This window comes from Canis lupus, chromosome 2 (genome assembly GCF_048164855.1).
Source record: "Canis lupus baileyi chromosome 2, mCanLup2.hap1, whole genome shotgun sequence".
NCBI classification, from domain to species: Eukaryota; Metazoa; Chordata; class Mammalia; order Carnivora; family Canidae; genus Canis; species Canis lupus.
Genome location: NC_132839.1, coordinates 12,505,960 through 12,531,915, shown reverse-complemented (window position 1 = coordinate 12,531,915; position 25,956 = coordinate 12,505,960). Strand labels below are relative to the sequence as shown.

At 51.2% G+C, this 25,956-nt stretch overlaps 1 protein-coding gene across 1 annotated transcript; it reads left to right on the top strand.

Annotated features, from left to right (window-relative positions):
• Positions 1 to 25,956, top strand: RGMB (repulsive guidance molecule BMP co-receptor b). Its single transcript, XM_072787553.1, has 5 exons — positions 1 to 131; positions 1,084 to 1,159; positions 4,319 to 4,611; positions 9,928 to 10,436; positions 25,270 to 25,956. The coding sequence occupies exons 2-5, from the start codon at positions 1,155 to 1,157 to the stop codon at positions 25,954 to 25,956; spliced, it is 1,494 nt and encodes a 497-aa protein (XP_072643654.1). The 5' UTR covers positions 1 to 131; positions 1,084 to 1,154.

The following is a 25,956-nucleotide window of genomic DNA, read 5'->3' as shown; positions in this document are numbered from 1 at the left end:
GCCCGGGGGCCGGGCCCCGCCGCGGGGAGACGCGCGGCCGCCGCGCTGCCCTCCCCGGGCCCCCGCCGCGGGGCTTGCGGCTTATTTTCCCAGCTGGCAGGCGTCGCGCTGCAGACAAGGGAATGCCTGTGGTGAGCTGTTTATTTTGTCGGAGTTTGCGGTGGGCCGGGGACGTGGGGGGCGGGCGGCGGGCGGGCCGGGTTTGCGCAGGTCGCGGTCCACCTGTGTGGCATCCATCCGCCGGCCTCGGGGCGGCGGGGCCCGGGGTGAGCAGCTCCCCCGCGCTCGCGGGGGCCTCCCCTTTGCCGCCCCTCGCAGACCTGGAACCACGTTGACCGTCGGCTCCTGGAAGGGGCTGGCCCGCAGCCCGCCCTCCGCCGCCGGCCCCTCCCGAGCGCCGCGGGCCCGGCTGGGGCGGGGGACGGCAGGCAGCGCCCGCGCACCCCCGGGGACCCTGCCCCGTTGCTTGAGGATGGGAGAGCTGAGGACTGGAGCCGAGGGGCGCTCTTGAAACTAGTGGCAACTTGCAGGGCTCCTTCTGCCGTGCAGGCGTGACCGGTCTGCAGAGCACCCCAAAGTGGGATCCAGATGGGCCGGAGTTTCCCTGACTTGAGGCTGGGGGGTGTAGGGGGGCCCTAAGCGGTTGGCTCCCGGGGGAGTCCGGAGGACCCCACACCCTCCCCCCCCCCCCCCCCCCCCCCCGCAGGGCTGATGACAGTCACCACCGCGGCTGCGTTTGCCTGGAAGAAAAGCCTAAATACATTAGCGAGCTGGTAAAGCTTTTAAGGCCTTCTCGGGAGTGAGTGGCTGGCTAATGAGAGGTTAATTTTGTTTGGAAGAGAAGGCTGCGCTGGTTTCCTGAGATAAATGGACAGGAAGCGCATTACCTCCGCGCGCTGGCAAGCGGCTCCCAAATGCTTTTTGCACCTGCCGCTCTGAGCGGTGCGATCCGCTGCGGCGCCCGCGGGGATCGGGGGGCGCAGCCGGGGGTGCTCGGGGGATGAGCCCCGCTCCCGCCCCGCGCCCTCTCCCGCCCGGGGCGCCGCGCTCACTGCGGGCTCTGGGGTCTTCTCTCGCACCCAGGTCCTGCGTGCTCCAGAGTTCGGGGGCCCCCTGATCCCGCCCAGCCCCCTCCAGGAGCGGAAGGGTTAAGCATGATGTAAGTACGATCCGCTAGCTGCTCGCTGCGGGGCTGTGGGACTCCGGGCGGCTTCAGCCCCCGCTTTGCGTGCACCCTGGGCCGGGGGACAGCGAGGGCGCCCCGAGAGGGGGCTGCACACACCGCAACCGCGGTCTGAGTCCTCGCTCTCCTGCCCTAGGGCGATCTAGGGGGACCGTCGCGTTAGATTCCTGGAAAGGGGAGATGTGTTAACAGGGAACTAAAGACGGCGCGTATAGGGTCAGCGAAAGAAACCTCTAAGTCTTCTTTAGATGCCTTTCATGTTGCGGGCGTGCGTTTTAATTCTGTTCATTCGCACGTTCAGACCATGGGATGCTCTGCCGTGTGCCCCCTAATTGTGATGCTCTGGCCTCACCTTTTCTCCCGGAAAACAAAGATGAAGGGAGGAAGAGTACAAGTGGCAGGAAATAGGGTGATCTTGTGAGTTGGGCAAGCTGTCACTTCACGATTTTTTCTTCCAGATTAAAACGTAAAACTTTTATAAGTCATTGATTTTATTGGGGTGGGGAGGGGAATCCCCAGATTTTTCGTTATAGCATCTTAAAATCCTCCTCACTTGCAGTGCAGCATTCGAGCTGGGGATGGGGGTGGGGGGGGGGCGGTGGATGCGCTATGAGCGACCATTCGCGACGCTCTTGCTCTCCAGGCCGATTCAGGATCTTGCTAACAGTCCGAATTTGCCCTGTGTGTCGAGTGACCTGAAGTCTTGAAAACAGGAACCACCTTGCGGTTTAATTGTGAAAATTAACATTTTTACTCTAGCCGGCCGAACACTTATGTGGTAATAAAAAATGAATTGTTAGGCTTATAAATCTTGAGCTTGTCAAATTTTACAACAGATGAGCAATAAAGCACCTTCGGGGGAAAAAAATTGAAGTTTTCCCTCTAAAGAATAGTACCCTGTCGATACCAGAATCTGCAGTGACTCGAGGACGCCCTCTATTGATAAGATAATTTAGAGCACCGTGTATTTTAAGGAACAGGATAGGAGGTGGGGGAGAAGTAGCAGGGGGAGAAATGATGGAAAGTAATGACAGCGAAAAGAGCCCAACTAAAGTGAATTTGATCCTTAACTTTCGGTGATGTGTTTTGAAGTATGGTCGTGGTGGCATGCTTCTTTTATAGGTGTCGAATTAAATCTAGGGTTAGGGAAAAGGAAACACCTTACTCTTTGTTAGAAAAAGAGCCGGAAGAACGGTTTAGATTTGGTGATTTTTGAAAAGATGTCTACCAGGATTTCACTGACTTTAGTTCATCGATTCATGTAGTCGTTGCAAGAGAGTCGGTGTTGGGTGTCGCGCTATTCACTCCCCAGTACTACCTAAAAGTCGTATCAGATAACTCGGCCGGCAAAAAGTCATTTCTCCAGGCAACTCTGAAGCTATTATTAAGCATATTTATGGATATACCCAGGGCCTGGATTGTATCTTGGGCAGTGAAAGGTGTGTTTACCACTTGAGTCATCATAGTATGTAATAGGTAAGTAAAGAAAAGTTACAGTAAAAATAGATAGGCATCCTTCATTAGGGACCTAGTGGTTTGCACAGTTCATAATATGTCTAATGAGTGAGGCCGAGTGATCGAAGGTTTGCCCTCAATTATCCTCGTCCATTGATTAGCACATTGTAACATGTGGACTATCAATGTGTCCGTGGCTGATACGAAATTACAAAGCAGGGATTATGAGCAGTGAAGGGGTGCAGTTGCGAGCTGCAGTTTGGCTGTAAGTGAATTAAAAACTGCAGCCCTGAGCCCCTTGGAGGAATGGCCAGGGCAGGCGAAGCCGCTCCCGGGCCTCTGAAGCCATTCCTGAGATTAGATACCACTTCACACCTACTGATAACAAATTGGAACCTATCATCGACCTCGCAACGGGCTTTCCTGTGACTGCACTCGGCAGCCTCCTTGCTGGCACACAATTGGGTTCCCCCCCCCCTTAGTTCTGGATCCGACCAAGGGGCAAAGGTAGAAAGTGACCTGCTAAGAGAACTCGGAAGATTTGTGGGAAAGCCACCGAGCAACCAGAAGTGATGGCCTGATTACTCCACACTGCATTAAAAACTCACCATCCTCATTAATCTAATTACACTGTAACCGAACACGTTGAAGTTCGCCCCCTCTCAGACTCCTCCCCGCCGCTTTCAGGAAGGGAAATGTCAGAGGAACAATAACGCCGGGGCCTCGCACAGCTGCCAGCGGATTCCGCCGGGAGCTGGGGGGCGGGGGGCGGGGGGGGTTCCCGGCCCCTCCGGCCTGCGCGGGACCGCGGGTCACGTTGGGGTCTCCAGCGCGGCGGGCTGCCAGCCCTACCGAGCGTCCGGGGAAGGCTCGGGACGCGGTTCCGCAGGTGGGATTGGCTGCGGAGGGACCTGCGGCTCGGAGCCGGAGCCGGAGCCGGAGCCGGAGCCGGGGCGGGGGGAACCTAAGGCACCCACACACCTTAGGGGGCGGTGGAACCCAATCACATTAATTGGAAGAGAGGTCCAAGACCGGTTCCCTCGTGACGCCGAGACAGAGTGGCCGTCGCCGGTTTCTGCAGCGCACGGGGAACCGGGAGCTCGCGGCGGCGACGAGGAGGAGGCTGGGCCCGGGCGCCGCGGACCGCACTCCGCCTGCGGACGCGGAACTCGCAGTACAATGAGCCAGCGGAGGGCGGGAGGAGGTGCGGGGGGCGGGCGCTCGGGGCCCCGCGAGGGGCGGGCCGGGCCCCCGCGGCCCCGCGCTCGCAGCCAATGGGGCGGGGGGGGCGGGGCCTGTCCGGGGGCGGGGCCGGCGCGGATTGGCGCGCGTCGGGGTGGGCGGGGCGGCAGTGCGGGGCCGAGATTGATTGACCGCGGGGCGGCCGCACGCAGACCTCGGGGCCGCCCGCGGCTGCTCGCTGGGGCTGGGCGCGCCGCCAGTCGGTCCACGCCCGCCGAGCCCACGCTGGCCGGGACCGGGGCGCCCGCGCTTTCGGGGCCGGGCCCGGGGCGCAGCTCACCGTCTTTGTGTCTTCTCTCCCGCCCTCTCTGCCCCGCCCGCCGCGATGCCGCTGCGCCCCGCCGCCGCCGCCTCCGCCTCCGCCTCCGCCTCGCTCCGCCCGCGGCGCGCTTCCCGCTGCGGCGGTGGCGGCGGCCCGAACCCGACGCGGGCCTGAAGGAGGAAGAAGAGGAAGCGAGGCGCGTCCCCCGGCCCATGCCGCAGCCACGGCCGCGACCCCGCCACGGCGCCCGCGCCGCCGCCCTCGCCGGAGCCCACGAGACCTGCATGGACGGGCATGGGCTGCAGAGCAGCTCCTTCCTGCGCCGCCGCCGCCGCCGCCGCCGCCGCCGCCCCCGCCGGGGCTGAGCAGCGCCGCCGCCCGCAGCCCTGCCCGCCGCCCCGCCCGCCGCCCCCGGCGCTGCTGCCGCTGCCGCTGCTGCTGCTGCTCGGCCTCGGGCTGCTCCACGCAGGTACGCGGCGCGCGCGGGGGGAGCCCGCCCGGGGCCCCGGCTTTGTCCGCAGACGCGCCCGGGCCGCAGACCCCGCTGGGCGGCGCGGGGAGCGCGGGGGGCGCGGCGGCGGGCGGGGGGCTCGCGGGCTCCCGACCTGCAGCTGCGCGGGGCTCGGAGCCGCCCGCCCTGGGGCGCGCCCCGGGCGCGGAGGACAGGCCGCCCCTCCCCCGCCCCCCGCCCCCTCCCTCCCGCTCCCCGCCTTCCCTCGGCGGGGACCGTTGATCACTCCCCTTCCCCGCAGCCTCTTATCAGCGACGGGGCGGGCGGGGACGGCGGGGGCCCCGGGACCTGCGCTGCGGCCGCCGCCCCCTTGGAGGGGAGACCGCGGGCCTTGTGCTGCTCCCCCGGCGTTGGGAGGACGGGGGCGGGGAGGGGGGCTGCAGCCAGGGCGAGGAGAGCGCACCAGAAGTGCAGATTTTCACCGGGATTTGAAAACCTGGGGCTTGCTCTCGGGGTAACTTAAGACACCCGCGAATGCAGCTCTCTTCCCCTCCCGGCAAGAGCTGCTCGCAGCCCCTGGAGAAACTGGTGCCCTGGGGCCGAGCCGCGCGCGTTTGAGGGTCCCGGGAGGGAGGGGTCGCCGGGTCCTGGTCGGCGCAGGGCGGGGGCCCCGCGGGGAAGCCGGAGGGAGTCCTCTGTGCTTCGGGCACTAGGCCTGCAGAGGAGCCTTCCAGCAGGTGATACTTATTTTCTTTGTGAAATAAGTTGCATTGCTCTGCAGTCACTTGTCAGCTGTAGGTCAGCTCAGGGGGGGGCGGGGGGTGTCTGGGACGCTCCTTCTAAACAAGTACCGGGTCTAGGAGACTGAAGGATTTCCTTAATGCCAAAAGTTGAAAGATGAGTTCTCTTTTAGTTTGAGAACTATAGCATCAGGTAAGTTTTCCTTGGAGACCTCGTGTGTGTGTGTGTGTGTGTGTGTGTGTGTGTGTCCTGCAGTTTATGACCTCAGTCTCAGCTCTGATCTGGAGAGTCCTGAACACTGATCGGTTCTCAGCATAGATCTGGAAAGTCCTGAACACTGATCAGTTCTCAGCGCTGATCTGGAGAGTCCTGTGTGGAGTCCTATTTATTAATTAAGTCCTGCCATCCTTGCTGGAGACCTGGGAGGTCTCTTAAGTAATGGGGCGGGGGGGGGGGGGGGGGGGGGGAGTCTGGCGTTTGAGGAAACTTAATTTTACTTTTCCTAACTCTGCATTGTGATGGAACAGCTGCATTTTTAACACCCACTTGGGGAAACATAGGGTGTAATAGTAAGTTTTACAGTGATTAAGGCTTTAAATGAGTGGCTTTAGAACCTGAGAAAGTAATGTCAACCTGCTTGTGGTCACATGGAAATTTTTAATGACGTGTCAAAAGATACGTTCAGGAGTGTTTTGGGTGAAGAATATGTGTCCCTAATGTCAAGGTGTACGCCTCTTGAAATGGAAATTGAAGCACTAGAGGTAGGACTGTGTGTCCCTCACGGCTGCTTGGAGATTGCTTCCCTTCGTTGCCAGAGGGTTCTGAGGCAAGATTGGAATGTGGTCCTTGAAGGTTTCTTTTCTGGCCAGTAATGAACAATTTCAGAAGGTGTTTTAATGTTTTGCAAGAGTAAGGTGCCTTATTTCAAGAACTTGTGTGAAACTCCTCTCAGTGTCATCATGTGTCCACACTGAAGTCACCATCGGGTTCTACTTAAGAGTTTCCGTGGTGAGTGGTATCTGTGGATGACCTGTTGGAGTGATTAATTTGGTTACAGGAAAAAAAAAAAAAAAGAGGGGCTCCTTTTGAAAGATTTCTTTAAAGAGTGTTGCCATTGAAATGCAGGGATTGTTTCTAAGAGAGCCTAGCAGAGTGCTCTTTGCAGATGGGCTACCATATGTTTTAGGCCCGGATCCATATAATTTGCCTCAGCATCCCATATGGCCCTTCATTGCACTTAATTCAGCTTCAGCATATCTTATTTCTTTTATTATAAACTGGCGATTGTGCTGCAAATTCACACGTGCAGTCCTGGCATCAAGGAAATGTGGTCTTGAATGGTGAGGTCTTTGAATCATTAACGAAAGCGGTAGACCCACAAATCCTTTAGCACTTTCAGTAACTGGAATGAAAACACTATCACACCAGTCGGAGGTCACCTGACTTGAAAAATGGAGACATCTGTAACTCAGATTCTGTTTCCTGCCCTGGGAAATGAAAAAAGTCCTTTCATACTTTTTCACCCCCTTTAAGCAGACTTCCATAATTCCTGAATGGAGATCCCAGTATGGGAGTTGCTTGCTTGCTCATACTCTTCATGGCTTTGTTGGCTACATCCTTGAGATTGTTTCTGCTCTGCACTGTCTTGGCATTTTGACAGGAAGCTTACTTTACCGCCTGTTAACAGGCAAAGTGTGCGCTGTCATTATAAATTCATGAAGCCTGGATATTTCTGGGTATATGGCGCAAATTAGTCATTATATAGGAAGGAGCCTGTGATGAGGGCCGAAACTGCTGACCCAGATGCTCTCTCTGCTTAGCTCTCCTCCTTCCCAACATCTCTGTTTGAAACCTCATCCCAAACAAAAGAACCCAAGGAGTTCAGTTTGCTGTGACATTTCTCAAAAGAACGGGCACCTGCCTGCTAGGAAAAAGGGTAGGAAGGGGGGGGACAAGGCAGGAGAAGGGAGGTGGGGATCTGCATTCTGCTTCTCTTCTCAACGGTTGCATCTGCCTCTATGCTCTCCTTACTTTGGATATTTTATGACTATTTAAAATAATTACAAGTAAATGTATGCTCGAATAGATTTTATAGACCATAAAAAGAACAAATAGGCATTGCAAGTTTAGCGGAAAGTTCTGGTGCTGTCATTTATTCATAGTCCAGGAGCTCTTCATTTCTGAGTGGTCTTGGCCCAGTTTTCATTACCTTGCTTTCTGCTTGCTGTGACTCTCATTCAAAAAGAAAAAAATAAAAATTGATATGATAGTGAAGTTTTTTTTTTTTTTTTTTTTTTTTTTGTTATCAACTATTGTGAGAGTCAGAAATTTAGAGGAGGTGTGACCTGAGGAAGGAAGGCAGGGATTTGAAGAAAGGCACTACATCTTGGGGCTCATTCTTGCTATTTATGATCCAACCATGACAAGACCTTTAATATCCCTTTGTCTTGATGTTCCCATCTGTAAAATGGCTTTAATGCCTTTTGGGCTGTTGATTGGTTTAGGGGTTTGGGGGTTTTTTTGTTTTTTGTTTTTTGTTTTGAGTCAAAACAGTTGAAAATGACTTGATCTACTTTGGAGAGAGGAATTCTGTAAATATAGGAGCTGCTTTTGTCAACTCTAGTATGAGCCAATGTAAAATAGGCCAAACACATGAAGGTGTTTCAGTGTTTTTTTTTTTTTTAATTGTGATTTAGTGATAGCTATAGGTCCATAGCCCAAAACATTAAAATATTTTTAATATTCTAATTTTTTACTCGAGTTAAAGTAAATCAATACACCATCTAGACTACATTTTTCCCTTGTTGGTCTTTGAAATTTAAAAATACTGGGGGAGGTGTCTAGAGAGTTGTCATCCCCCAGTCTTTTCTGAACTCACGCCAGAAACAGAGATTACCGGCTATTCCATTCGGGTTTAAAAGCACTTTAGTACTGAAAAGATTAAAGTATCTTTCTAAAATGATACTAGGGTTAGTTTTAAGTCTTCATCAGATGAAGTCCAAAATCTTGATAGTATCTTGAAGTTTATGTCCACATCTTAAAATAATTACCTATTTAATAACACTATGATTCCCCCCACCCCCACCTAGAATAAGAATTGTAAAATATTTTATGCCTGGCGAAGATCACAAAAACAACCTCCTCATTTCTCAGCTGAGGAACCTAAGACTTGAATGTATTGAAATTTCCTCCAGTTTAGGGACCTAAAAAGAATGTTTAAGTAACACAAAGTACGTGTTCATTTTTCTAAACTTGAAGTGGATGATTAGAAAAGTATTTTCCTTTTCAGTAATTCTACTGTTCCCACTTTATGGACCAGAATATAAAACTGGTGCACACAATTGACCTAGTATTGGCAATTCTTGCATCTTTTTATGCTTTGAGAGGACTTTAATTTTTTTAAGATTTTATTTATTCATTTATTTGAGAGTGTGTGCACACACTTGCTCTCTCGCTCTATTTCTCTTTCTCAGATAAATGAACCTGGAAGCAGGGGGAGGAGGAGCAGGGGGAGGAGGACCAGCAGACTGTACACCGAGCCCAACGTGGGGCTCCATCTCATGATGATGAAATCATGACCTGAGCTGAAACCAAGGGTTGAGCTCTCAACCAACTGAGCCACTCGAGCACCCCTTAATTTTTTTATATGAGAAACTAATGGCAAAACATCACTTGAAAATTGACTTTTAGGGCAGTAATAGTTGGTCTTTTTATTCATTTTAGCTTTGCTTAAATCGTTAGGTGTGCCTGAACTGTCGACCTAAGAAAGAAGTCGTGTATATGTACTCTCCGCATTCTGTGTGTTGTGGTTCCCTGGTTCTGTTTCTGATACAACATAGTCGGTGGAATCACGTGTCTGTGCAGCATGATTTCAACGTGGTGTCCGTTTTGAGTCCGTGTCCCTTTCCTGATGAGCTGCTCAGCATCTGGGATCCCGTAGTGATCGATGTTAAGGGAGCAGTAAATACACAGTTGATCAGATGAGTCAGGTTATTTATTTTAAGAGAGCAGTCCCCTTTTGTAGCATCCAGGAGGTTGGCCGTTTATACGTACAGGTCCTGAATAGACATCCCTCAGGAAATGCAGAGTAACTTAGTGCCTGGATTTTGTCTTCACATTCTCCCCCCGTAGCTGTACTAGGAGTGGGTGAAGGTGTTTTAGTCATGCTACGATTTTAGGGGCTCCTACCTGGGGTGCGAAGCTTAATCGTGGTTTTGTGCTTAGACCCTGTGCTCTCCAAAGCAAACGACTTGGGCCCTTTTCAAAATCAAAACCGGGTCCACACCTTTGGCTCGGCCCTGGAACAAAGGAATCTTCCTCAAAATCTATCATCAATAGCCAAGTGGGTGAAGGATGCTCCCCGCAGCCCTTCCCTTGTGGTTCTAGCCCAAGAGCCCCGAGCTGGACTCGGGGTCCCTCCCTGCGGCTCCTGACCCGTCTTAGGGTCCCGGCCCGCGGCCAGGCTTAGGCCGCGTGGCCTGGTCCTGAGACGCCCGGGGCCCCGTGCAGCAGAGGACAACGTGCTCTCCGCACGGAGCTCAGGGAGTGGGGGGGCAGCTCCCAAACGTTGGGTCTTCTCTTCTGTCCCCATAGGTGACTGCCAACAGCCGGCCCAGTGTCGGATCCAGAAGTGTACCACGGACTTCGTGTCGCTGACGTCGCACCTGAACTCCGCCATCGACGGCTTTGACTCGGAGTTCTGCAAGGCCCTGCGTGCCTACGCCGGCTGCACCCAGCGGACCTCGAAAGCCTGCCGCGGCAACCTGGTGTACCATTCGGCCGTGCTGGGCATCAGCGACCTCATGAGCCAGAGGAACTGTTCCAAGGACGGCCCCACATCCTCCACCAACCCTGAAGTGACCCATGACCCTTGTAACTATCACAGCCACGCGGGAGCCAGAGAACACGGGGGAGGGGATCTGAGCCCTCCCAGTTACCTTTTTTGTGGCTTGTTCGGAGATCCTCACCTTAGAACTTTCAAGGACCACTTTCAGACGTGCAAAGTGGAAGGAGCCTGGCCCCTCATAGACAATAATTACCTTTCAGTTCAAGTGACGAACGTGCCTGTGGTCCCTGGATCCAGTGCTACTGCTACAAATAAGGCGAGTATTCTTTTGTCCTCCTTGCTTGTAACTTGCAGATGTGTGATCTTTCAGGACCCCCCCCCCCTTTTTTTTTTCTTCCAACAGTTTTGGAAGTATGATACAAAAGACCTAGTTTAAAAGGAACTTTTTCTTGTTCTTGGCAAGCGGTTAGCAGGGTGAATAGAGGGTTAAATGAAAATTATTTAGTAAAGAATTTCTCACTGGAATCCTAGGGCCTATGTAAAATGTGGGTCTAGGTTTAAGCAGTCCTATGAAAAATTTTAAAAATTAAAAAAAGACGAGTTTTATGACAAGGCAGGCCTGTTTAATGGGAAAATGTATACTTGTATTTTTCCCCCTGTGATGTCATTTTTGAGCGTGACTCTTGTCCTAGAAATCCGTATTCCACTTTATCAGACAGCTGAAGTGGGTGTTCGAAGTAAAGAGAGCTCTGAAACCAGGGGCAGCAGCCCATCAGGAAACCTACAGTATTGGAAATTCAGAAGCGGTAGTGAAATATAAAGGCTGTAAGCCAGCTTCCTAGTGGCAAACCCACGACTGTGTTTTAGTTATTGATCGTGTTGTGACTGAGGCATTTTAGAATTGGCAGTTGTGGACCAGAGATGTATAACCCCCATGTAATCTCAGGCTGACAATTTAATTAAGAAGCTGAGGGGAGAACTGACAAAATTAAGCTTACCCTGCCTAGCTGCCCCCGTCCCTGTTCTCGTTTATTTGTATGTATGTCTGTTTTAAAGAAACTAATATCAAATAGAGATCATTGAAACCAACTTGAAGGCACCAGTGTCAGTGCAAGTAGGTGAAGGGCTGGGAACTAGGATCCCGGTTGCCAGGCAGTGCTAATTCAGGCATCAGTAAAATAAGTGTAGAGGTCAGAAAGGGTTTTCTAGAGAAAAAGACTGTCCCAAGTAGCCAGCTCCTTCCCAGTCTCCTCCAGTCACAGAAGTCTCACAGTCTCCTCTTGCTCAATGTCCTTTATTCATCAGTTGGTTGAGACTAAAATGGAATCGACAGGGATCAAGCTTTTCTAATACTTAAAAGTGTTCTTGTGACTCCAGGACAGCCTTCTTTGCCTGCAGACATGTGTGGCATATTTTTTAAGTGAATTTAAATTATTTTACTTGGCATTCTGAGGAGGTAATTTTACAGGACCTCCGGAGATATGTGGAGACACCCGGGGGTGTCACAAATCTAAGATTAGAAGTCATGGCTGTGAACAAAGAAGTCTGTTACGTTAGTCCAGACATCTTAGGGGAACTCAAAAATGTTTACGCTTCAACTCCCAATAAAAGCCCAGGCTTGCCTTTCCAAATCCTGCATCTCAAATAAACTTTCCCTCTTCTGGTTTTCATACAAGTATGCAAATAATTTTTTCTATCTGTATATTAAAATATGTGTTGGCTGTGAGTCATGGAAGAAAGTTACACCATTATGAAGTTATAAAACGAACCGTGGCCAAAAATCCATCATTGCTGCAGCGTCATAAGGCATAAAACCTGGGAATGGTCTTTGGGAAAACGTGAGACTGAAAATTCAAGAAGGCAGTTCCAGTGGGGTTGGAGAAGGTCATCATCCATGGTGTAGGTACTTGAGGGCTTGGAGGGCCATCTGCAGTACTTTGGAGATTAGCAGGTGTTTTGTGCATGGGAAAATACTGATTCTTGGCACAAGCCCTAAATTTAATTTTCCATGACTTCCATCCAGTCACGTGTCACTTATACCTGTTAATCAGCCTTTCAGAATTGTATGCTTTTTATTGATCATGCTGGAGTTATTTGGGAACAACCAGTTACCTTATTGATTTCAATATTCTATAAATGGAACATTTGACACTGAGGTACCTTAGGTCGGTCCATTTCAGTTGCGATCGGGTCGGTCATAGTTTTTAGCCAATGAAGAAGTAGTACAGCTTTGTTTTCCCCCTCGGTTGGTAAGGATCAAAAGTTTCGCTCTTTCCAAAAAGGATGTGGGAGCAAAGCTGTCCTCTGACTTAAATTCCATCAGACAATGAGAATGCTTGGTCTTGAAGTGCACTGTTGGAAAGAAGTTCCCCACATCTGGTGACCATGCTGTTCAGGAGCAGATGACTCTATGGCTTCATGACCTCTGGTAGTTGTGGGTTTTTTCCCTTCTACTTTTCATAACTCTCCAAAGCTACCAAAAGCATCTGGAAGTTACTGCTAAATACCTATCTCAGTGTTGGTGAAACACAACTAAAGGCCTAAAATTTTGCAGCGCCATTTCCTTTTTACCCAGGCAGGGCCAAAATAAAACCTTTAAAAAAAAAAAAAATCTAAGCATGAAAAAATGACGGTAATAAAAATAAAAACGCTCTGAGGCAAAAAATACTTTCCCCAAAAGATCTGATTTTTTTTTTTTTTTGAATGTCTACCACAATACTTCTTTTAAAAAGTCTTTCAGAAGATTTCTTTTTTTTTTTTTTTTTCTTTTTTGTAAGAGTCTCGGCTCTGCTGAGACCTCAAACACATGCACAGACCGGCTGCTCGATACCTTAGCACTGCACACGGCAGAGACCATATCATCCTTGGGGTCGACCGTGTTTAATGACCCATGTGCTCCGTGTCACTAGATGGAAAGCTGACGGTGCTAAGGTGGAGGCTGGCCAACGGCTACTAAAAGTGTCGTGTGTAGGCCTCCCTCAGCTCACCTCTTTGAGCGCTGAACCAAGTCACTGAAGCCGGGAGTTAGGCTTAGTGAGGTCCCTGAAACAATTGCTCAGTCCTGGGAACCTGGTTTCTGGGGCAAGCCACCTTCAAGGTCATCTCTGTGATCTAAATGCCCTGAGTACCTCGCCCTCATCACAAGTCCTCTGTATTCAAGGGGGACCATTGATCACTTCCTTTGGCCACGGAGGAAGCAGTGAGGTTGGGGCAGCTAGACCTACAGGGCTCAACAGTGTGGCCTCAGCCCCCCCGCCCCCCGGGCCTTCTTTCTGTCCCCCTTCCCTGAGAAACATAGTGTGGCTTTGCCCTGGGTCCCGGTGTGCACAGCTGTGCTTCCCCATGGGACCCTTGATGGTAGGCCCTCCACCAGCCTGTTTGGCTCCCCCTCCTCCGAGAAGCCTCGTGGGGCCGCTCCCTGGCCCTGCCGGTGTGTTCCTGAAGGGGAGGCCGGGGCTAGCTTTTTATCTCCACACCAGGGCCTGCAGGGGTTTCTTGCACACCTGAGGCCTCGGCCAGCCGGGATGCACACCAGCCCTGGGCCAGCTTACCCCCCTTTGGCTGTGCGTGGCGGCTTCAGGCCTGCAGGCCCTGCAGAGAGAGAGAGGAGAGGGACAGGCTGAGAACTGGGAGAGTTGGCTCCATAGGAAAGAAAAGCAGTTTTTGTCTTGTGGGGAGGAGGGAACCGCTTAGGTTCTGCAGAGGACGCCGTCCGCAGCTCTACTGGGTCTCAGAACAACAGGCTCAGTCTTCGGTGCAGATGACGGTCTTCTGCACAGTTCCCTTTGCCCCTTCATCCTGTTCACCTCGCTCCGTGTACCCCCGTGTTTCTGTTTAAGGGGACTCAGTAGGGATTTGTATGTACCGCGATTACAGAAGGTGATTTTGGAGTAAATTTTCTGAAAAGATTCTGTACTTCACAGAGGAATTACTAGTAGCCTGCATAAAAATTGCCAGTCTCTCGGATACATTTAAAATTATACCTTTTCCAGAAAATTTCGAGATTGCATTTACTGTACACCTAAACAGTGGGGATACTTTTTAAAATTATATTTTTTAAATTATATTTTCCGAAGTATTTTGGATACCTTTGGCTTGTTTTTGTTTGTTTTCCTATAATCACGTCCTTGCCCGTCACTCCACCTTCGTCATCCTGTCCTTCGATCTCGGTAAAACAAAATAATAAGTAGGAGGGGAGATTGGGGGATGACAGCAGGTTCTTTTGTAGACGTCATTCCGTCCTGTCATCCCATGGCCCAGGAGCACCAGCGCCCATCCACAGCATGGGAAGAGGCTGTGCCCGGCAGTTACCCCATTTCTTAAAGCCCGTGATTATCCCTAATTCCCAAGCTCCAGCTACTTTCTGGGAAATTCCTGAAAACTTGCACTGGTTGATGATACTAGAGGTGTAGGAAGCCTTAGATTGTTTGGTTCATTCCTGCTTTCTGTTTCCTTCCAACTGTGTAACCCAGGATGTTCCCTTGTGATAAAACAGAGTCGCCTGTGGGGTCCTGGAACACCGGTTAGGTCCTCTCCTCCTTTCTGATGTCCCTTCGTATGTAGCCATAGCGGTATGGGCATATAAACCAGTGTTGTGGATCATTCTCTGTTGGTTACAGAAGCAAGGCCTGATACACCTGCATTCCAAAGGCTTTCAACTGTCATTTTAAGCAATCTCCGGATCAAAGTTGGGGAAACCATCCTCTCTCGACCCCAGGCCTGGCGCATTCTCTTTATAGCCAAGTTTTTGTCCCCCATGAAGTTTTTAGTATCTTTACAGAGATAGTGTGAGCTACACAGTGGTGATCATTCTTATTTTTATCGACTAAGGAAGATGCCTCATACTCCCAAAGGCAGGTTTGTTTTTTGATGCACGGATGGTGTTCATGCCTGCTGCATTGTTATAGAGGGGACACTGGCGTTTTCTTTAAGAATACAGAGCCCTGGGCGCCTGTATTCTTCCTGAGGCCTCGGCCAGCCTTTGGATCAGCATCTGCCTTTGGCTCAAGGTCATGATCCCAGGGTCCTGGGATCGAGCCCCGCATCAGGTTGCCTGCTCAGCGGAAGCCTGCTTCTCCCTCTCCCAGTCCCCCTACTTGTGTGCTCTGTCAAATAAATAAATGAAATCTTTGAGAAAAAAAAATAGAGATATGTATAAGCCCTTTCTTTCCAGAGATCACAAACTTTCTTGCAGATTCATTGAAACTAACTTGTAAATGCTGAAATTGCTCTTTATTTTGTTAGGATTATCTGTTATGCAGGTCATTCTTGCCTTCTCTTTAAAATTGCTCTTTGTCCTGGTCCTCATTTTTGCAAAAATAGTCACCCCCCCCCCAAAAAAAAAGACCGACTGAGGCATATTGGGGAACAGATGGGGAAGAAGTTTGCAGTTGGAGTTTCCTGCTCAGTGTAATCATTTCTCTGATAAAAATGTGTGATTAACTTGGCGCTATGTTGGAACCACTGAGCGTCACAGGGCCTCCTGGGGGGTGGGGGGGTTGGGATGAGGGAGATGCTCAGTCTCTGTCTCAGTCTTGGCACATAACAAACCTATAGCACTTGGTGGAGCATTGTGGGGTTTGTGTGTAAAACCAGCCCTTCAGGGTTTCTTTTCTAGAACATCGGTGGCCCACATCCATACGCTGGTTCTAGGTGTTCCTACTTAGCGAGTTGTCACAGGCGTCAAGAAGGGCCGGAGAGATGGGCTGATGTACCCAGGGCATACCCTTCCCCCTGGTCGCTCTCACAGGTCCCTATTTGTATTCCTGGGATTTGGCACGGTCTCCTTTCCACCTGCCGTGGTCACGGTGGCCCCTCACTGACACCTGGGTTTCCTGATGCTCCACACACCCTATCAGGGTCTAGAACTCTAGCAGCCACTTTTGAAAGATTGTTGGCCTTTAATACCAAAAGCTTTCTAGACTGTGACTGTCACAGTCACCAATTCTCAAATTCATTTTTCAGGATCCTAGCTCACTTTTAAATCCCACAGAAGCACATAGTCGATAACTTTCTCCTCCCTGAATTTATTTACTGTAGAAACAATATCAAAGGAGTAAGAAATAGTTCTTAGAAGTCAGCTTTCGTTCCAGGTGGTAGTGGTCTCACTTGTCCATTGCCTGCATAGCTCCTCTTTGTACTGGATATAAAGCTTTAGGCCCAGGAGCGACTCCACTTTATTTCATGCAGGTTCAGCCAGAGTTCTGGAAGTAAAAGGATTTCCGTGTATATTGGTGGAGGGTGGGGGGTTGGCAGAAAAAGGAGGAGAAATTATGAGCTGTGTGGTATCATTTGGTAAGATGAATGAGCCCACCTCGGTTATTCTTTATGTTATACTTTTTTTTTTTAAGTTTTTATTTGAGAGAGTAAGTGAGAGAGCTCATGAGCATGGGGGTGGGGGAGGGAGGTGGCAGGAGAAGCAGACTCCTCACCGAGCAGGGAGCCCAACATGGGACTCAGACCGGGACCCCAGGATCAGGAGCTGAGCCAAAGGCACACACAGACCCGAGGGAGCCACCCAGACACCCCTAAGCCGTGCTTTCCGTACAAGCTACAGCATCATATTGTCCATGTGAGTTCAAATACTCTGGGTCGTGAGTCTTTTACCATCTTAATTCTCTAGGATGAAGAGAACTTAAAGATGTTAGTAGAAACCATCTACAATTGTGTAAAGTTTCTATCTGCGTATCTAGTAAGTCCTGCATTTTGCATTGTCCTTCACTGTGCCCCTCCTTCCATCCCAGCTGTGGTTTCAGAGGAGGAAGAGGAGGAGGAGACTTTTAAAATATCCTCCATTTGTAAATGAAAATAACCCAGCTCCTGCCCCAGCCAGGCCAGGCAGGATTCCATGGCCTGGGCTGCTTCAGCTCGGAGCCACACTCCTCCGTAGTTGAAACCAGAGGCCCGGGCCAAGTCTGATACACAGCTGAGGGTTAGAACCTCTTTTACTGTCCCATTTCCAAACGTCTCTCTCTCTCTCTGCCCTATTAAATTTTCTTTGAGTCAACACTTTGAGAGGAAGGGGCGAGAAGGGAACACTGGAGGGTTGGTACCTTTTTGCTGGCTTCAGTGAATGCTAACCAAACACTTTCTGCCTGTGTGGAATGTGGCATGTAAGAAGTCACCTGCGGTAGTGAACAATGACAAATCCTGCCTTACCCATTTTGTCCTTGTTTGTTTTGACTGCAGCAGAACTCGCTCTTCCACTGTGTTGAATTTTGTGTTCTCGTGGGTGGGGCCCCGTAAGGACCTTCACGCTGCTCCACTCCCGAGTGATGAGGTGGGGAGTTGACCTGGACGAGCCTGCAGTGAGAGCAGTGCTGTCGCCTGCAGAAAAGAGCTTTCGGTGAACCCGGGTCTGTGGCGAGAGCAGCTCTTTGTGTCCTGGTTAGCTGGTTATGTTAAGAGTGGAAGCCAAAAGAACATTTGGCTAATTCTGGTGGGGTTCTTTGAGTGTTAGAAGACAGGACGGGACTGTGGGGAGATTGATAGGACCGCATTTGCTCCTGAAAGGTAGGGGGTCAGGGTTTCATCTGTGCACCCGAAGGGGTGTGCACTAGTGTGCATTTGCTGTCTTCCTCCACCCAGAGGGGTGTGCACTAGTGTGCACTTGCTGTCTTCCTCTCGCCCTGCCTCCGGCCCCTGACGACCAAGCATGCAGCTTTGTAGCATTTCAGGTCACTGGCTTCTTGAAATATATGGTCATCACCTCTAACACCTCTTTCGTGAATGGGCTTTTCTTTCTTTTTTTCTTTTTCCCCCCAAGAGCCCTGGGAACTTGAAATTGGACCTACCCGTGGTAGAGTGTGAGGGTATTGTAAAGGCCTTCAGGCCCTTTTGCTTTTTAAGTCGCCTCTCAAAACTGAAAAATGATCAGAGGCCCTGATTTCCTAATCCCCATTGCTTCGGGCGACAGCTGTGCTAACCGAGGCCTAGAGCCCTTGCCAGAGGTCCTGCTCTAGGGCCCCTGGAGCCATGGCCCTGCCCCCTCCAAATGTGAGAAGGGCCATCCCTGAAGGCAAGACCTGCTGGGGCAGATTCCGGCCCCGGCCCCGGAGTCACTGCCTCCAGCCCCGGTTCTCCCCTTTTCAGAGTGTTTCTGGTCCGCAGCACAGTGGCAGCTGAAGCCTGTAATACTGTCCACACATGCCTAACGACACATCTAGAAGCAGCGTGAGTTCCTACACTTGCCGTCCTCCTTATAACGCAAGGTGTGAACACAGCAAACAACAGACGCGTTCCACGCGGAGTCTTCTGAGTGCCTGGGAGCCGAGGACGGGAGGCCTTGTGGCCTGTGCAGGAAGCTGGCCAATCTCACGGCCTCCGAGCCCACGTAGAAGCGCCGCCAGCCTTCCTGCGTGTGAGTGTGCACAAACTGCTCTTTGGAAGTCGACATTTCCGTGCCTCTTTCATGCATCGTCCCTGGGCCTGCTTCCCTCTCACCGCTGCGTATTCCCTCCAGCCGCCGAGCTTCATGCTTCTCCCTGGACCACCCTAGCAGCCTCGGCTGTGGGTGTCCTTCGCCTCTGCTTTGGTTTCTTCTTTCTCCGTCTGCTGCCAAGAAGCCCTCCCGCAGCCAAGGCAGCCCTTGTTCCTGCATGTATTACCTGCGGCGGCGCTGAAGAATAAATAAGGCTGATCCATTCCATTTCTCTGGAATCCTGGAAGTGCTCCTAGAACAGAGCTCTGTGCAAAGAGATTTGGAGGGTAGGGAAACCTAATTGGAGACCTCGTTTGAAGGTAGCAGGCCCTTAAGCGCTTTTTCCAGCCCCAAGAGGGAGTCTAGGGTAATATGTTCATGTGCTGCCCTCCCCTTCAACACGAGTACTAAAATACACTTTGTTGGGGCTCAAGTTAAGCCTTGCTGTAGGTGGATCCTTGGTATATAGGTTAAGTCGTAATTGTAAAATTACATTTCAGTTAGTAACCATATTTATATTTATATATATAAATACTGTTTATATTCGTCTTCCCTAAATACTTTATTTATATAAATACTGTTGTTTTTTTTAATTCAAGTATACTTCTCATACGTTTTATTAGTTTCAGGTGTGCAACACAGGGATTTGACAATTCCACACGTTATAAAATGCTCACTGAGCTGTTGTCACTAACTATACAGCGTTATTACAGTCTTGTTATTTCCCCTTTGTTATACCTTTGCTCTCCGTGAGTTATTTTATAACTGGAAGTTTGTACCTGTTAATCCCCTTTATCTCATTCTCCCATCCTCCCACCACCCGTGCCTCCCCCCTGTCCCCAAAACCACCAGTTTGGTCTCTGTATTCAGAGTTGGGTTGTTTTTCAGATTCCATACATAAGTGAAATCATCTGGTATCTCTTTATCTGACATGACTTCACTTAGCGTAACACTTTCTGCATCCCTCCCTGCTGTTGCAAATGGCAGCACCTTGCGTGCGTGACGGGTGTACACATCTTTATCCATTCTACTTTCAGTAGGCACTTGGGTTGCTTCCGTATCTTGCAGATTGTAAATAATTTTGCAGTTAACATAGGGATGCATGTAGCTCTTCAAATCATTTTTCAAAAAAAAACAAATCCGTTTTCATTTTCTTTGGGTAAATACCCAACAGTGACAGTACTGAATTACATGGGTTCTATTTTTGACTTTTTGAGGAACCTCCATACTGTTTGCCACAGTGGCTCCACCAGTTTGCATTCCCATCGACAGCGCACCAGGGTTTCCATTTCTCTCCATCCTTGCCAACACTTATTTGTCTTTTTGGTACTAGCCGTTCTGACTGGTGTGAGGTGATGTCCATTGTGGTTTTCATTTGCAGTTGCCAGATGATTCGTGATATTGAACATCTTTTCATGGGTCTCTTGGCCATCTGTAGGTCTTCTCAGGAAAAATGCCTATTTAGACCTTTTGGCTATTGCTTTTTCTCCCAAATTTTTATTTAAATTCTAATTAGCTAATTTAGAGTGCAGTACTGGTTTCAGGAGTGGAATTCAATGATTCATCACTTACATACAATACCCGGTGCATCCTAAGTGGCCTCCTTCATCCCCATCACCCATCTAGCCTCTCCCCTGGCCCACCTCCCTCCTTCAGTCCTCAGTTTGACCCTCAGTCCGTGCCTTGTTGTTAGGAGTCCCTTACAGTTTGCCTTCCCATCCTCCTCTTCCCCCCACTTCCCACACATTCATCTATTTTTCTTAAATTACACATGAGTGAAATTCATTGTTACTTGTCTTCCTTTTTGCTTTGGTTTCCTTCACTATGCAAAACTTGTTTAGTCTGGTGTAGTCCCAGTAGTTTATTTTTGCTTCTGTTTCCCTTGCCCAAAGAGACCTAAGGAGAAAAATATTGGTGAGGCCAGCGTTCCAGAGATGACTGCCTAGGTTTTCTTCTAAGAGTTTTACGGTTTCCCGTCTCACATTTAGGCCTTTCATCCATTTTGATTTTATATTTATGGTGTAAAAAAGTGGTCTGCTTTTCCCAATACCATTTACTGGAGAGACTCGTATCTCCATTCTATGTTCTCGTTCTCCTTTGTTGCAGATGAATGGGCCCTATAAGCCTAAATTCCTTTCTGGGTTCTCTCTGTTCCATCTGTGTGTCTCCTTTTGGTGCCAATCCTGTGCCTTTTTGATCACAACAGCTTTGTACTATAGCTTGAAATCAGGGATTGTGATGCTGCCAGCTTTGTTCTTCTTTCTCAAGGTTGCTTTAGCTCTCCAGGGTCTTTGGTGATTCCATACAAATTTGAGGATTATGTGTTGTAGGTCTGTGAAAAATGCTGTTGGTGTTTCGATGGAAATGTCTTCTAATCCACAGATTGCTTTGGGTGGTATGGACATCTTCACAATATTATTCCCGGCCATGAACATGGTATATCTTATTTAGTTGTGTATCTCTTATTCCCGTCTTTAGTTTCTTTCATTGTTATTTTATAGTTTTTGGAGTTAGAGGGTGGTCACCGAGTCAGTTAAATGTATTCCTAGGTATTTTATTCATTCTGATGCAGGTATAAATGGAACAGTTTTCTTAATTACTTGTTGATATCTTCTTAGTGTATAAAAAGGCAATGGATCTCTGTCCATTTTGTATCTGGTAACTGTCCTGGATTCATTTATTCTAGTGGGTTTTTGGTGAGGTCATATCAGTGTCTGTAGATAGTGACAGTTCTACTTACTACCGATTTGGAATAATTTCTTTTTCTTGTCTGATTGCTGTGGCAAACGTTGACATCTTGTGAGAGGAAATTGTCAGAAGTAAAGACTGGCTGTTGTAGGCCTAGAGCTAGAGCATGTGAAGTTTTTCCTTTGCAGCATGTACCCTTATTGGAATGGTTTATTTTTGCTCGCACTCGAGGATTTAAGGTAGAGGCTGGATCCCACTTACCTGTGTAAGAGTAAAAGGGGCTGTGAGCAGTGTTCCCTTATCCTCCCAGAAGTGCCTATTTTTTTCGACTAATAATTGCACCCAGAGGATCTGATGCACTAGACAGACCTGCTGATTACATGAAAGAATTCATTTTAGCTTCCTTTAACACAGCAGCGTTTTAACCAGGTACTTGTGAAAATTGTGTTTCTCTCTGTTCCAACGTAATCTCTGTGGCTGTTTCAGCTTAGTTGGCCCATTTTAATCCAAGAGATGGGAGTCCCATAGATCTGAGAGTCCGGGTCTGGAGTCTGAGGATTCTGGTAAGGTGCTGCACGTGCAGTGCAGTGCCAAATAGCCTGACAAAACACCGGCACTTGTTTCTTCCAAATCACAAGAAGCATAAGTAGTTAAGCGTACAGCCTTCAGGGACTTCTGTTCAAAAAACCTATGCACAGCACTTTACAAGGCTGTCGAGCCTAGGGAAGCTACCTCTTGGCAAAGCAGTACCTGGGTTTTCCTTTGCTGGCTACCTCGATTTCTTTGCATGCATTTTCTTTTTATGGTGGAAAGGAGAGGCAGGTGTGTCTAAACTTTGATTTTTCACAGCAAACCTTCAAATCCTCATATCACACGTGGAAAGGTTGATTTGTAGCTACTATCTCTGTCTTCCTAATAGACCTTGTGGGTGGTAAAGATCTCAGGGAGTGAAACATTAAAAATGGATGAGGAGAACTAGAGTAGTTTGTCTGAGGTAGGGGTTGAGAGGGACTTGGTGGGAAAGGTTTAACAAAAGGCATTGATGTTTTAAATGCACAGAAATGCCATCCATCAATAATAAATGGTGTGGCATAGAATAGATGTGCCAAATTGAGTTATTACAGCATATGGATCAGTTCACGGAAGGGGAAAGTAAGCAGCATGGCTGGTGTTTTTTTTTTTTTTTTTTAAGTATCTGTTTGAGACTACTGGAATACAGGTCAGAGCATAAATAGTAGAAACATTTGAAATTGCCAAAAATTCTAGGTTTTGATTTTTTTTTTTTTTTTGATTAATAAGAATGAACTAATTTTGTTTTCCTGAAAACAAATTTCTGGCCCTACCCAGCTGAGTGCCTTTTTTAAGATCTTGAGTTGTGATTGTAGGAGGAATGAAATTTTAACATTACAAAGCAAAAGTCGTGTACAACTGCTGCCTGGTGTTTTGTACATGGACACCTCGCATATATCTCTAGGTGTGTCTTCACTCTTACTTAGGCTCAGAGGGCCACTCAGGAAACCCTTCTCTCGGTTGGAGAGCGAGTCATCACCCCCCTCAGTATTTTGATTCAAGAGCTAATTCTGTGCCTCTGCTGTGTGTGAGAATGAGGGAAATCAAGCCTCACTGTCTCATGGAAAAAGTTACTCTTAGAAAATTGGACAGAAATCTTTTAGGTAAACTGGGCTCTTTGGTCGCATGCATCCTAGGACAGAAGTCAAGGTTTGTGCGTTCTTTGCTCTCCTAGAGGTCTGGGGGTTACTGGTAGTGGCACAGGCATAGCAGGGGACTGGAATGCAGGAGGTGTTGGAAAGGACCCCTGAGTTGGAATAAGTGTGCTTAATGAAAACGCTAGGCTTGGTAAGGCACGTGGAACTGGTGCGCTCATCTTACCACCCACCCCTGCGCGTGCCCATTTGGCAACTCGTGTGGAATTGGATCTGTTTTGTTGTCTCAGCAAAAACTAATTCCTCTTTGTGTTTCCTAAGATGAACAAAACACTTAATTCTTGCAAATAATGTTAATTTAGTTTAAATTTGAGGTTGGTTTGACCAGAAAGCCAGTCTTTGAAAAGTGTGACCACTCCAGTTGAAAATGAGGACAGTGATCATGTGACAAGTCTCCCTCGCCCTCATTGGAGCCATCTGCCAGTGGCTCTCAGCTCTCTCAGGTGCACAAGTCACTTGAGGTAATCTCTTCGCGTCTGAGGGATCCTAGCTGGCCTTGCAAAAAGCCCTTGTCAGAGTGTCTTTAGAGCCACCAAATAAATCTGCTTTATAGTCCCATTAGATACTGAGCTCACAATCCCATTCGCTCTGGAAGGTCGTCCTATGGTTGGATGCACAACACATTTCCTGCCGTCATCTCTGGTACACCTCCTTTGGGTTGTTAAGGTGTTGAAATGTGAGAAGGCTGGTAGTGAAATTAAGTGGTGGGTCAGGGTAATTAGGAGGGGAGAAAACCAAGCATTTTCATAGTACATTGTCTGGCTTCTCGTTGCAGCTGCAAACAACGGATATGAATTTAACCAGTTGCTAGAGTGCAGCTGGTTCAGATCTAGCTTTATAACGGGCTGAAGTAAAATGAAATGGCTGGAAAATTCCAGTCAAGTAACACCAGTGGGAACATGTGGAATTAAATAGTGTGAGTAAATGCTGCCCGGGCCGAGGGTGGTGGTGAGGACTTGTGGAGAGGGGTGCGGAGGGGGCGGCCGGGCTCTTTCTGGCCTTTGCAACAAGGGTCTATTGTTTGGATTAGTTCCCTAGCGGGAGGGAGGGAGGGCGGGCGGGCGGCCTCCAGCCAGGGAGCAGGGGAGGGCGGGCCGCCTGCCTTCGCTTCCACAGAGGGAGAGAGAGATCTATTTTGTTGTCTTTTAAGAAAAAAAAAATTAAAAAGCCATCACTTCAGTTCCTGACAATAGCCCACATCTCAAAACATTGTGGTCTTTTCTCGGGGCCACTGCCCCCAGCTTCGGTGACCCAGAGGCCCGTGTCCCCTGGGAGCCCGAGGATGTGGGGCCGGCCAGGAGGCGCCCAGGCGGGGGGTTCCTGCTGCAGTTGGGGAATCCGAGGTGGCTCCAGAGAAAATTTCTGCGAAGTTCAAGGGCCGTTCTGCTGTTTGGGGAAAACAGTCGCTGTAACTAGGCTGAGGGCAGGGAGGCCCTGCCAGGGCCTGGGAGCCGAGTTTGCCAAGCGGGCTCCGCGCCGCCTCCGGGTTAGCCCGACAGCCGGGACCTGCCGGGGGCGCGGAGGGGGGCTTGGCTGGGGCAGGTCGGTGGCCCGGCGCGGGTCGGGGCGCCTGAGGTCTGTGCGTGCCGGGGAGGGGGTGGGGGAGGGTGGATCCCGGCCCAGGGGGAGGTCCCCTGGACCTGCAGGGCTGCCCGCTCACCTGGACCCTGCAGGGCTGGGGGCCCCCCCCCGCACCCCAAGGGGAAGCGCACCTGGACCTCGCCGGGCTGGGCCCCCCCATCCCCGGCCTCGAGGGGAGGTCCCCTGGGCCCTGCAGGGCTGTCCCCCCACCCCGCCCCAGGGGAAGCTCGCCTGGACCCCGCAGGGCTGGGCCCCCCTTCCCCAACCCCCGGCCCTGAGGGGGAGGTCCTCTGGACCTGCAGGGCTGCCCCCCGCACCCCGAGGGGAAGCGCACCTGGACCTCGCCGGGCTGGGCCCCCCCATCCCCTGCCTCGAGGGGAGGTCCCCTGGGCCCTGCAGGGCTGCTCACCTGGACCCCGCACGGCTGCGTCCGCGGACCCGGAGAAGCTCGCCTGGACCCCGCAAGGCTGGGGCCCCCCCCCTTCCCCACCCCCGGCCCCGAGGGGAGGTCCCCTGGGCCCTGCAGGGCTGCTCACCTGGACCCCGCAAGGCTGCGTCCACCGACCCGAGAAGCTCGCCTGGACCCCGCAGGGCTGGGCCCCCCCTTCCCCCCCTTCCCCCACCGCCCCAGGGGAAGCTCGCCTGGATCCCCCAGCGCTGCGCCCCCCTTCCCCACCCCCGGCCCCGAGCGGAGGTCCCCTGGGCCCCGCGGCTGACGGCGCTGTGCTCCCCCGCAGGTGACCGTCATCTTCAAGGCCCACGGCGCGTGCACGGAGCAGAAGGTGTACCAGGCGGTGAGCGACGACCTGCCGGCGGCCTTCGTGGACGGCAGCACGAGCGGCGGCGACGGCGACGCCAAGAGCCTGGTGGTGCGGGAGCGCGAGAGCGGCCGCGCCGTGGAGATGCACGCGCGCTACATCGGCACCACCGTGTTCGTGCGCCAGCTGGGCCGCTACCTGACGCTGGCGCTGCGCATGCCCGAGGCGCTGGCCATGGCCTACGAGGAGAGCCAGGACCTGCAGCTGTGCGTGCACGGCTGCCCGCTGGCCGAGCGCATCGACGACGGCCGCGGCCGGGTGTCCGCCATCCTGGGCCGCCCCGCGCCGCCGCCCGGGCCCGGCTTCTCGCTGGAGGCGGCGCACGCGCGCTGCCGGGAGCGGGTGCCGCTGCAGGACCTCTACTTCCAGTCGTGCGTCTTCGACCTGCTCACCACGGGCGACGCCAACTTCTCGGCGGCCGCGCGCAGCGCCCTGGAGGACGTGGCGGCGCTGCACCCGCGGCGGGAGCGCTGGCACCTGTTCCCGGGCGGCGGCGGCCCCGCGGGCGCGGGCGCGGGCGCGGGCGCGGGCGGGGGCGGGGGCGGGGGCGGGGCGCGGGCCCTGGGCGCCGGGCTGGCGGGGCTGCTGCTGCTGCGGCTGCTCTAG

Coding starts and splice junctions, on each gene's coding strand:
- RGMB (XM_072787553.1), top strand. Junction 4,612..9,927: donor CCTCGGGCTGCTCCACGCAG/GTACGCGGCGCG, acceptor CTGTCCCCATAG/GTGACTGCCAACAGCCGGCC. Junction 10,437..25,269: donor GTGCTACTGCTACAAATAAG/GCGAGTATTCTT, acceptor GCTCCCCCGCAG/GTGACCGTCATCTTCAAGGC.